At 39.4% G+C, this 12,101-nt stretch overlaps 1 protein-coding gene across 4 annotated transcripts in view; it reads left to right on the top strand.

Moving 5' to 3' along the window:
• Positions 1-5,365, top strand: part of LOC133480186 (pleckstrin homology-like domain family B member 3) — a 37,700-nt gene extending 32,335 nt beyond the window's left edge. For all 4 annotated transcript variants that reach the window (XM_061777936.1, XM_061777938.1, XM_061777935.1 and 1 more), the window contains 5 exons: positions 465-546; positions 636-776; positions 2,096-2,300; positions 3,553-3,638; positions 4,914-5,365. In XM_061777936.1, the coding sequence (XP_061633920.1) occupies positions 465-546; positions 636-776; positions 2,096-2,300; positions 3,553-3,638; positions 4,914-5,048 (649 nt within the window). In that variant the 3' untranslated portion in view covers positions 5,049-5,365. The remainder of the gene's footprint in view (positions 1-464; positions 547-635; positions 777-2,095; positions 2,301-3,552; positions 3,639-4,913) is intronic.
• Positions 5,366-12,101: the final 6,736 nt, after the last annotated feature.

The raw sequence follows: 12,101 nt of genomic DNA, 5'->3' as shown, positions 1-12,101 counted from the left end.
CACATCTAAGTGCAATTTTGAGTCCTCGATCAACCTACCGTAAAACAGTTTTTTGGGCTGAATTTAAAAAAACAATTTTAACGGTGCGACTGAACCAAAATATCTGCTTCAAAACAAAATGGAAGACTGGCTGTGTTTTTTAGGCATGGTCTACTCATTATAGACATAACTTTCAAATTTCATGTTTCCAAGCGAAACTGGCTTTGCTTGCTGATTTAAAATAAATAAATAAAAAATGATGGTGCTACCTCGCCAAAATATCTGCTTCAAACCAAAATGGAAGACTTCACGTGTAAAAGTTGCTTTGGGGGCTGAATTTGATAAAAACAATTCAAAAGGGTGTTACATGCCGACCAAAGTTTATGTTGATAAGGTGTTTTAAAAAACCTGTCTATAATCAATTTGAAGATCCACAGTTGAACGACAATCCATTTAAACTTGTTTTTCTGTGTGTTGACTTGTAGTCCGTGTCTGATGGATTTGGTGGAGATTGAGCGGAAGTTGCGGGAAGCCAAAGCGGAACGGGAGAGGCTGCTCAGAGAAAGGGTGAGTGGTGCAGAAAACTTCAGACTTTTTGCCAGCATCAGATTAGGCACATGACGTTATTTTGGAAGATAATGTTTTTTTGGACGCAGGAAGAGCGACAGCGAGAGTTGTTGGAGGAGAGAAGACAGCATGAGCTCAACACGCCCAGGCTAGAACCAGCAGAGGCAGGCAATCTGCACAGGCCAGAACCACTGGAGAACCAGATCAGACCACCGCTAAACTCTCCTGAGGTAATCCATGAGTCCTGCAAGACTTGGTAGTAGCTCTTTGATGGTCTTGGACTCGCTCAATAAACATTATTAGCTAAGCTATACAATGAAGAGCAAGTATCTCCACATTTTGTGAGTTTTTATCTTTTTAAGAATTGTTTGTTAGTAAAATTTACTTGACTACGTGACTACAACAGTATGGGATAAATGCTTCAACTTTTATCTCAAACTATTAATTGTTCTGTTTTGAGTAATTTCTTGATTGAACAGGTTTAGAGGTAATCAGGTTTGGCTGTGGTCAGTGAAAAGTAACTCAGTTGCACTGTACATGCTTTTAATTGAAAATAAAAGCTTTATTCACACTGTCATTTTCCAATTAAAAGGTATAGGTATAGGGGGAAAATGAAAAAGGGTTCCCATTTTACAAATGTATGCCGTCATCTAGAGGTTATGAAAAAGCTTAATTTGAGAATAATTATTTTCAAAAAATACTTCGTTTTGATCATATGAGTAGAAGCAAACTCATGCATTGTAAAAATGCATTATACATAGGTAGAAGGGTTTTCCAGAATTTTGAGGTCAACTTTGGGGATGCGCATTATACAGGAGAAATTACGGTATGTCCATGATATCTTTTCAATTGGTCGCAAACGCAAAAACCTTTGAAATTATGGGTGTTTAAATATTACAAAAGAAAACAAGAAAAAGTGTAAGCCTCTCAACTTCCTTCCTGCCTTCCTTCCATGGCTCACTGTTGTTGGGGCCACTTAAGTTGGATATTATGAAAAAGGTTGGAGATACAGTAAATAAATTTCATTGGTAATTAACAATAAAGCTTTGCTGGACAATGAAAAACCCAGGTAACTCTTTTACAAAAAAAGGCTTTGTTTTTTTTTAAATGTCAGAAAATCTTTTTATCCTTTTATTTTTATATTCAGAATCTAAATGTATTTTTTGGTGGGTTTTTTTAGTATTACATAAACAGATTCATACTTATTAAAAAATTACAATGAATTATACTTTGCTATCCAGTGAAAAGCATGTACAGTATTTTCATATTCTGTTTTTTTTCCTGTGTGTATGACAAAAACAGACAATTTAAACAAACAAAAAATACCAGTTAAAGGGAATAGAAAATTTGGAGATACATACTTTGATATATTGACATCGTTATATACATCGTTAATAAAATTGACAATAGACACAATCTGGTTGATTTGTGTATGTATTAGTATTATACTATATAAATTTTAACTGACTAGTAAATACTATCCTTAAAATACTGTATTTGCTTATGTTGTTGGTAAATTTACTGTAAATTCAATGTCTGTCTGTCGCAGCAACTGCCTCTATCCTTGTCTCCGGACTTCGACCTGCATGCCCATGTGGAGTCTCTGGGTCACAGCGTGTCGGGCTGCAATGACCTGCGCCTGACATCTCGCCGCTGTGCGGGCTTCCTGACTAAGCGAGGGGGCCGGGTCAAGACATGGAAGAAGAGGTGGTTCCTCTTCGACGTGGACCACCGACGGCTGGCCTACTACACAGGTTGCATGGGTCTGGGGAGCAGGATTTATTTGTTTTGAGAAGAAATAATGTTTTGAATGAATAAATTACCTACATTTTTCAAAAACATTAAAGCAGTGTAAGAATAGTGTAACAATAAAAAATATATATATATATGATTAAAAAAAGGCATAAAACTAAAATACCATTAAAAAAACGTTTTAAATCAGTTGAATGTAATAAAATGTATTTTATACATGAAAATAGTATATAATTTTTTAAATTGAAGTATAAAAAAGTACAATTGAATAAAAAAAAGTCTATGAGAAATAGCTTAAAAATAGTATGCATTTAAAAAAATCCTTACAATTTAATATATAATGATTATATATTTTAAAACATTAAGATAATTCAATCTTAAAAATAAAATAATAAAAAGCATGAATTTAATACAATGTTTTAAAATGTTATGAAACAGCAGAAAAATAGTACATTATAAAAACAAAAACAAAAAATCAGTTGAATGTAATAAAAAAACTAATTTTAAAAACAAAATAGTATATACTACATCAGAATAAGACAAAATATAAATAATTCAGATTTTATTAAATACTGCATAAAAACAGTATAACAAGCGGCACGGTGGACGACTGGTTAGAGCGTCAGCCTCACAGTTCTGAGGTGCGGGGTTCAATCCCCGTCCCCGCCTGTGTGGAGTTTGCATGTTCTCCTCGTGCCTGTGTGGGTTTTCTCCGGGCACTCCGGTTTCCTCCCACAACCCAAAAACATGCATTAATTGGAGACTCTAAATTGCCCGTAGGCATGACTGTGAGTGCGAATGGTTGTTTGTTTCTATGTGCCCTGCGATTGGCTGGCAACCAGTTCAGGGTGTACCCCGCCTCCTGCCCGATGACAGCTGGGATAGGCTCCAGCATGCCCGCGATGCCCCGACCCTAGTGAGGAGAAGCAGCTCAGATAATGGATGGATGAATTCAAACAAACAGAATGTTTTCCTCATTTATATTCATTCTGCACACTTTCTGAGATCCCAGAATACCTAAACACACACACACACAGTGCAGCACGGTGGAGTTGAAATCCAATCTTCCTGTGCCTTTGTGGGCTTTCCATGGGTACTCCAGTTTCCTCCCACATTCCAAAAACATGCATGATAGATTAATTGAAGACTAAATTGCCCATAGATGTGAATGCATGTGTGTGTGTAAACTTGCAAGGATGGCTATTTTATTTCAATATAATCGTCTCAAATGTGTTTTATTCTCATTTTGTTCAGATTGTGACGAGAGGAAGCTGAAGGGAGTAATCTACTTCCAGGCTATAGAAGAGGTTTACTATGACCACCTGCGCACGGCCGCCTCTGTAAGTTGTTCGTATGGTACATAAAAAACAGGCACATTTGAGAAACTGTACTAGTAGGCTAACTAAGCCACTAGGCGGCGCTTTCGACAAACTGCAAAAGTACATGAGGAAGCGGTTCTGACAATTTTGTTTTTAATGAATATATTGAAATAAGTCATTAAAACTTTCATTAATTTATTTAAAAGACTATTACATATATACTTAATAACAACTTATTTTGTGCCAAAATTAAATGCATATAAAAGTATGTATTCATTCATTTAAATGTGAAATAATTAAATCTTTTAACTATTAATTATTATTAGTTTTATGTAATTATATTCTTATTTAATTACTTTTTTAATGCCATTTAATTTAATCGTATATATGTTTTTGATAGAATTTTTAAATTTAAATGATTTAACAGATTTGAAATATGTATTTGTTCGTTAAAATGTATTGAATTTCTACATTGAAATGATTTAACAGATATAACAGAAGAAATATGTTTAATTTTTTTAAAATGTGAAATAGTTTTAGCTAGTTAAAGATTATTTATTTAAAGTATTTTTTATATATTTTGATTTGATCTCATTTTTTAAAAGGCATTTTGATTTAATGACCTCTAGTGGCGGCACCGCACGGTGGATGACTGGTTAGCACATCTGCCTCACAGTTCTGATGACCAAATCCCGGCCCCACCTGTGTGGAGTTTGCATGTTCTCCCCGTACTTGCGTGGGTTTTCTCCAGGCACTCCGGTTTCGTCCCACATCCTAAAAACATGCATGGTAGTTTGATTGAAGACTCTAAATTTCCCGTAGGTGTGAATGGTTGTTGTTTATATATGCCCGGCAATAGGCTGGCGACCAACGTAATTTATTTTATTGTATTTCATTTTTATTTGACTTTTTAATGGCATTCTTATTTAAGGACATTTGTAGTGATTTGTCATTTTTATTTCATTATATAATTTGTATTAGTTTTTTTTATTTTATGACTTCATTATTTTGTCATTTTTACCTATTGATACATTTAATGGACTTCGTGTATTTACTGGAATTTTGAATTATTAATAAATTGTTTTGATACTACTTTATATTGATTTCATTTCAGCACACACAAACCTGTTTGTATGCTATATTATTGATATAACGATGGGATTTTATGATCCAGTTGAACATAACACAAATGGCAAGAATCCATTCTAGGGTCAAACAGTCAAACAGTGTAATGCCTTTTATCATGTGTCCCACTGACTTTTAAAATAACATTTGTCCATTAAATCTCTTGTCCAGTCGCCTCGGCCCAGCCTGACGTTCTGCGTCAAGACGTATGACCGCCTCTTCTTCCTGGTGGCGTCAAATCCAGTGGCCATGAGGATCTGGATGGACGTCATCGTTACGGCAACCGACGAGCACAGCCGCTATTGACCTCAACAGGTGAGCGCTTGCTGAAGAGGAAGACGCAGCTATTACTTTTTAAAGCAGGAGGAGTTTTATCAGTCTGTTTCTGGGTGCTTTGCCTCCTCTGTTGAGCCACCGTCGGGCATTACAGCTCTGAGACACTAAGGGACCAGTAATGCATGACATAGCCAATCAAAATTTGATTGATTAATGTTCATATTATACTGTGTGTGTACAGGACATTTTCACAGGATTAACTTATTCTATGGACCTGTGCGTGGGTTTGCAAATACAAGAAGTCATACACTGTTCTCAAATGCACTATTAAATCTGTAAAGAAATTGTTTTTTTATGTTTTTGTCTTTTTTTGGTATACATACTCTATAGTTATGTTTATTGGGCCACAGCAGTTTGAAAAGGAAAAAAGGTATGTTTGCCAAGGGAATTATGAACAGGTCTAAATAGCGGTCAGTGTTAGCACAACACCTTAAGGTATTTTCTAGAAAGCAAAAAAAAAAAAAAAAAAAAGTCAGCAAAAGCTTACTAGACACATCTGAACTTTATATGGTTGGTTAATTCTGAACACAGCCACAACCCCAGTATGTAACCTAAGTGAGTACTCATTCACTACCAGCCCTTCCAGTTAACATGGATATTTCACTTCTAAAACCATCAAAGTTAGTGAATGAATTTAAGTAACCGTAACTAAATAACTAAAAGTAAAATTAGGTACAGTCATGGCCAAAAATATTGGCACCCCCTACCAAATGGGCGCCCAAGACGAGATTTTAACATCACCCACCTCCAATAATGATTTACATAAACTTACAAAGAAATACCAATAATTTTTAACATTGCCTTTAATTCAAAAGCTAACATGCCACACAATTTAAAATATAAAGTCGAACATTTTCTTCATTCCTGTATCGTTATTGCCAAACAAATCATGTGAGTAACTTGCTGTTGCAACATCTAATGGGACAAACCAAAAGTAGCAACAACTCGACCTCTCTGTCTCCCATTTTGTTCCTTTTTTTTTTTTTTTCTTCTTTTCTGTGTTCTGGACAGTTTTGATTATTTTGACATGTTTCCAAAATTCTCTGGGGTCACATCAATAAATTTACCACTACCCAAAAGGAGAGCGAGCAGTATACCAATCAGCCATAGGAGGGAGTATTTGTCATTCTCATTTGTAATAATAATTATTCGGCATTTCGTTTAGTGGTCAAGTGATTGCAAATATATACACTAGGACCGTCATTATCGAATCTTTTTAGAATCGATTCTCCTATTGCTTATTGATCAAATAATTGAATACCAATCACCTACCCCATTATGATTATATTTACTATTTACATACATTTTATTCTCATTTATGAGGGATGGACTTCAATCCTTAAACATCATATGTTGGTCCTAAGTGTATGGTATAAATTTGGTGTACAGAATTTGAGATAGCAAAATGCTAAACGGTTAGCAATCGCATTTAGCATTAGCCATTACCATTTTAGGTAGAAAAACTATCTATCATTCAGCTCACTCATACTTATCATGTTAAATGTACACTACACATCTAACAGTGTCTAAACAAATCATAGACGCTCCTTTGTCATTTTTGGCAAAGTTTATCATTGCTCCAACACTCCGTCTGTCTGAAACATGGTTTCCGGTGCGGTTCTGGTGGGATTTTTAATATTACATGGGTGGGCCTGCCCTATGCATCTGTCAGATAATGCTCCACTCCTCCCAGAAATTTGTAGCAATTACAAATGCTTGACTATTCACATGTTCATTTCTTTTGTTTGCATTGGAACAAAACAAAAAAAGCTGGGAAAAAAGCCAAATCTGATCATTCCGCACTTCTTCTTCTTCTTCTTTTCCTTTCGGCTTGTCCCGTTAGGGGTCGCCACAGCGCGTCATCCTTTTCCATGAGAGCCTATCTCCTGCATCCTCCTCTCGAACACCAACTGCCATCATGTCTTCCCTCACGACATCCATCAACCTTCTCTTTGGTCTTCCTCTAGCTCTCTTGCCTGGCAGCTCCATCCTCATCATCCTTCTACCAATATACTCACTCTCTCTCCTCTGGACGTGTCCAAACCATTGAAGTCTGCTCTCTCTAACTTTGTCTCCAAAACATCGAACCTTGGCTGTCCCTCTGATGAGCTCATTTCTAATTTTATCCAACCTGGTCACTCCGTGAGCGAACCTCAACATCTTCATTTCCGCCACCTCCAGCTCTGCTTCCTGTTTTCTCTTCAGTGCCACTGTCTCTAATCCATACATCATGGCTGGCCTCACCACTGTTTTATAAACTTTGCCCTTCATCCTAGCAGAGACTCTTCTGTCACATAGCACACCTGACACCTTCCTCCACCCGTTCCAACCTGCTTGGACCCGTTTCTTCACTTCCTGACCACACTCACCATTGCTCTGGACGGTTGACCCCAAGTATTTAAAGTCCTCTACCCTTGCCATCTCTTCTCCCTGTAGCCTCATTCTTCCCCCACCACCCCTCTCATTCATGCACATATATTCTGTTTTACTTCGGCTAATCTTCATTCCTCTTCTTTCCAGTGCATGCCTCCATCTTTCTAACTGTTCCTCCAGCTGCTCCCTGCTTTCACTGCAGATCACAATGTCATCTGCAAACATCATGGTCCACGGGGATTCCAGTCTAACCTCATCTGTCAGCCTATCCATCACCACTGCAAAAAGGAAGGGGCTCAGGGCTGATCCCTGATGCAGTCCCACGTCCACCTTAAATTCTTCTGTCACACCGACAGCACACCTCACCGCTGTTCTGCTGCCCTCGTACATGTCCTGTATTATTCTAACATACTTCTCTGCCACTCCAGACTTCCGCATGCAGTACCACAGTTCCTCTCTGGGTACTCTGTCATAGGCTTTCTCTAGATCTACAAAGACACAATGTAGCTCCTTCTGACCTTCTCTGTACTTTTCCATCAACATCCTCAAGGCAAATAATGCATCTCTGGTACTCTTTCTAGGCATGAAACCATACTGTTGCTCGCAAATACTCACTTCTGTCCTGAGTCTAGCCTCCACTACTCTTTCCCATAACTTCATTGTGTGGCTCATCAACTTTATTCCTCTATAGTTGCCACAGCTCTGCACATCACCTTTGTTCTTAAAAATGGGCACCAGTACACTTTTCCTCCATTCCTCAGGCATCTTCTCACACACTAGAATTCTATTGAACAAGCTGGTCAAAAACTCCACAGCCACCTCTCCTAGATGCTTCCATACCTCCACAGGAATGTCATCAGGACCAACTGCCTTTCCATTTTTCATTCTCTTTAATGCCTTTCTAACTTCCCCCTTACTAATCATTGCCACTTCCTGGTCTACCACACTTGCCTCTTCTACTCTCCCTTCTCTATCATTTTCCTCATTCATCAACTCCTCGAAGTATTCTTTCCATCTACCTAGCACACTGCTGGCACCAGTCAACATATTTCCATCTCTATCCTTAATCACCCTAACCTGCTGCACATCCTTCCCATCTCTATCCCTCTGTCTGGCCAGCCTGTATAGATCCTTTTCTCCTTCTTTAGTGTCCAACCTGCCATACATGTCATCATATGCCTCTTGTTTTGCCTTTGCCACCTCTACCTTTGCCCTGTGTCGCATCTCAATGTATTCCTTTCGCCTCTCCTCGGTCCTCTCAGTGTCCCACTTCTTCTTAGCTAACCGTTTTCCTTGTATGATTTCCTGTACTGTGAGGTTCCACCACCAAGTCTCCTTCTCTCCTTTCCTGCCAGAAGATACACCAAGTACTCTCCTGCCTGCTTCTCTGATCACCTTGGCTGCAGTGGTCCAGTCTTCTGGAAGCTCTTCCCGTCCACCGAGAGCCTGTATCACCTCTTCCCGAAAAGCTGCACAACACTCGTCCTGTCTCAGCTTCCACCACATGGTTCTCTTCTCTGCCTTTGTCTTCCTAATTTTCCTCCCCACCACCAGAGTCATCTTACACACCACCATCCTATGCTGTCTAGCCACACTCTCCCCTACCACTACCTTACAGTTGGTAACCTCCTTCAGATTACATCGTCTGCACAAGATGTAATCCACCTGTGTGCTTCTACCTCCGCTCTTGTAGGTCACCCTATGTTCGTGCCTCTTCTGGAAAAAAGTGTTCACTACAGCCATTTGCATCCTTGTTGCAAAGTCTACCACCATCTGTCCCTCCAAGTTCCTTTCCTGGATGCCGTACTTACCCATCACTTCTTCATCACCCCTATTACCTTCACCAACATGTCCATTACAATCTGCACCAATTACGACTCTCTCTCTGTCTGGGATGCTCAGAACTACATCATCTAGCTCCTTCCAGAATTTCTCTTTCACCTCTAGGTCACATCCTACCTGTGGGGCATAGCCACTAATCACATTACACATAACACCCTCAATTTCAAATTTCAGCCTCATCACTCGATCTGATACTCTTTTCACCTCCAAGACATTCTTAGCCGCACAGAACTCCATAAATGGACTGGACAAAATTATTGGCACTCTCAATTTATTACAGTATTTGGTAGCACACCCTTTAGAAAAAAAAAAAAACTGAGCTCAGTTGTTTACTGTAACCATCGTTTCTTACACTTCTGGCCCACTCTTCCTATTCCTAACTAAATAATAATAATGCATTACACTTATATCGTACTTTTCTAGGTAGTCAAAACTGTTTTACAGTTTCATGCATTACTCATTCACTCCTCAGTCACACCCTGGTGGTGGTAAGCTACTTGTATAGTCACAGCTGCCCTGGGGCAGTCTGACAGAAGCATGGCTGCCAAACAACGAGCACAACGACGATATGCACTCGGGCAGGATACGAAGCGGCGACCCCTCTGGTTGCTGGGCGTACGCTCACCCTCTCTACGACGCTACTTCATTGAGCAACTTCACATTCAGAAAAATGTTCTTTATTACCTTGCTCATTTTGTTTTTTTCTGATCATGCAGGGATTGGGGCCTCACAGTTCTGAGGACCCGGGTTCAATCCCCGGCCCGCCTGTGTGGAGTTTGCATGTTCTCCCCGTGCCTGCGTGGGTTTTCTCCGGGCACTCCGGTTTCCTCCCACATCCCAAAAACATGCATTAATTGGAGACTCTAAATTGCCCGTAGGCATGACTGTGAGTGCGAATGGTTGTTTGTTTGTATGTGCCCTGCGATTGGCTGGCAACCAGTTCAGGGTGTACCCTGCCTCCTGCCTGATGACAGCTGGGATAGGCTCCAGCACGCCCGCGACCCTAGTGAGGAGAAGCGGCTCAGAAAATGGATGGATGGATGGATGGATGCAGGGATTGGGATCTCAGGTGCAGGGTTCATTTAAATATGATTTGCATATATAAATGTGGGTGTGGACAGGGAGGTGTCAGCTCCTCCAAAATGTGCACTCAATTCTACGTTGATTGGGATGTACGAAGGAAATGTACTTGGATTCATGCGTACGCACAGATTCATACATCTGGATATTTTTGTGCTTACGACGTTTTCTGGATTTGAGCGTACGCCATGTTTCCGTAGGAAATCCATGCAAGTCTTTGTACATAAGGCCCCAGGAGAAGCTCATCCATTCTTTTATCACAAGTAGACTTGACTATTGTGATATACTTCTGACTGGACTCCCCCAAAAGAGAATTAAACAGCTGCACCTCATTCAGAATGCTGAAGCTCGGGTTCTGACCAGAACAAAGAGGTCAGAGCATATTACTCCAATTCTAAAGTCTCTCCACTGGCTCCCAGTCAGCTTTAGAATCGATTTTAAAGTTCTGCTCCTGGTCGAAAATCACTAAATGGTTTAGGTCCTGGATACATGAAAGAAATGCTAATAGAATATAAACGCAGTAGGGCTCTTAGATCGACAGACTAAGGTCAAGTAGTGGAGCATAGAGTCCAAAGCAAACATGGTGAAGCAGCATTTAGCTATTATGCTGCACACAAATGGAATAAGTTGGCAACAGAAGTGACGTCAGCCCCAAGTGTAAAAGTTTTTAAATTCAGGTTAAAATCTTTTCTTTTTGCTCATGCTTTTTAGGGCATTTCCACTTTTAAGTGATATTTCTTGCACTGTACGCAGTTTTAATTGTACTTTTATTTTTTTAAAGTTTTTTTTTTTGTTGTTTTTAAATGCTTTTAATGATGTAAAGCACATTCAGTTACCTTGTGTATGAAATGCGCTAAATAAATAATTTTGCTTTGCTTTGCCTAATGGGAATTTCCCCCTTGCATTACTTTTACTTTTAAACTCTAAGTAGTTTTGAAACCATTACTTTTACCCTTAAGTAAAACGCTTGAGTTGATACTTAAAGTTCTACAAAAGCCTTCTTAAACCCTAATACAGTATCTATACTTGAGTAATGAACATGAATACTTTTGACACCTCTTTGTTAGACCCTTGACCTCTGACAGAGACCCAGTTTTCTGACACTGGGCCCTACATTGCGCCCCAAATTCTTTGGTAGTCTTCAGATTTCATGATGCCATGTACACAGTCAAGGCATCCTGTTTCCGATGAAGAAAAGCAACCCCAAAACATCAATAATCTGCCACCATGTTTGACCGTTCTCTTTTCTTTGAAGGCCTCATTTCATTTTCAGTAAGCAGTACAGTTATGTGCTTTACCAAGAAGGATTCTGGCTTCTTCAGGTACATGTTGGTTGGCTTTTTTATACAGTACGTCTGTCAGCAGTGGGGTCTGCCTGGGTCTCCTACCATAGTGTCCCTTTTAATCCAAATGGTGTCTGATAGTGCAAGCTGACACTGTTGTACCCTCTGTCTGCAAGTGAGCTTGAATTGTTTGGTATCCACCATTCAAACAGTCAGTCATTGCAATCTTTCATCAATGTTTCTCTTCTGTCCATATCCAGGGAGAGGTTGGCAAGAGAGCCATGGGCTATGAAACTCTTGATGACATTGCGCACTGTAGACACAAGAACATTCAGATTGCTGGAGCTGGACTTGTAGCCTTGAGATCGTCCATGCTTTCCGCAATTTTGGTTTTCAAATCATCTTGACAATTCTTTGCTCTTCTTTCATTTCTCAATGCTCAGTG

Source organism: Phyllopteryx taeniolatus, chromosome 6 (genome assembly GCF_024500385.1).
Source record: "Phyllopteryx taeniolatus isolate TA_2022b chromosome 6, UOR_Ptae_1.2, whole genome shotgun sequence".
NCBI lineage: Eukaryota > Metazoa > Chordata > Actinopteri > Syngnathiformes > Syngnathidae > Phyllopteryx > Phyllopteryx taeniolatus.
Note: the sequence above shows the minus strand (reverse complement) of the source record. Positions and strands in the feature narration are given on the sequence as shown.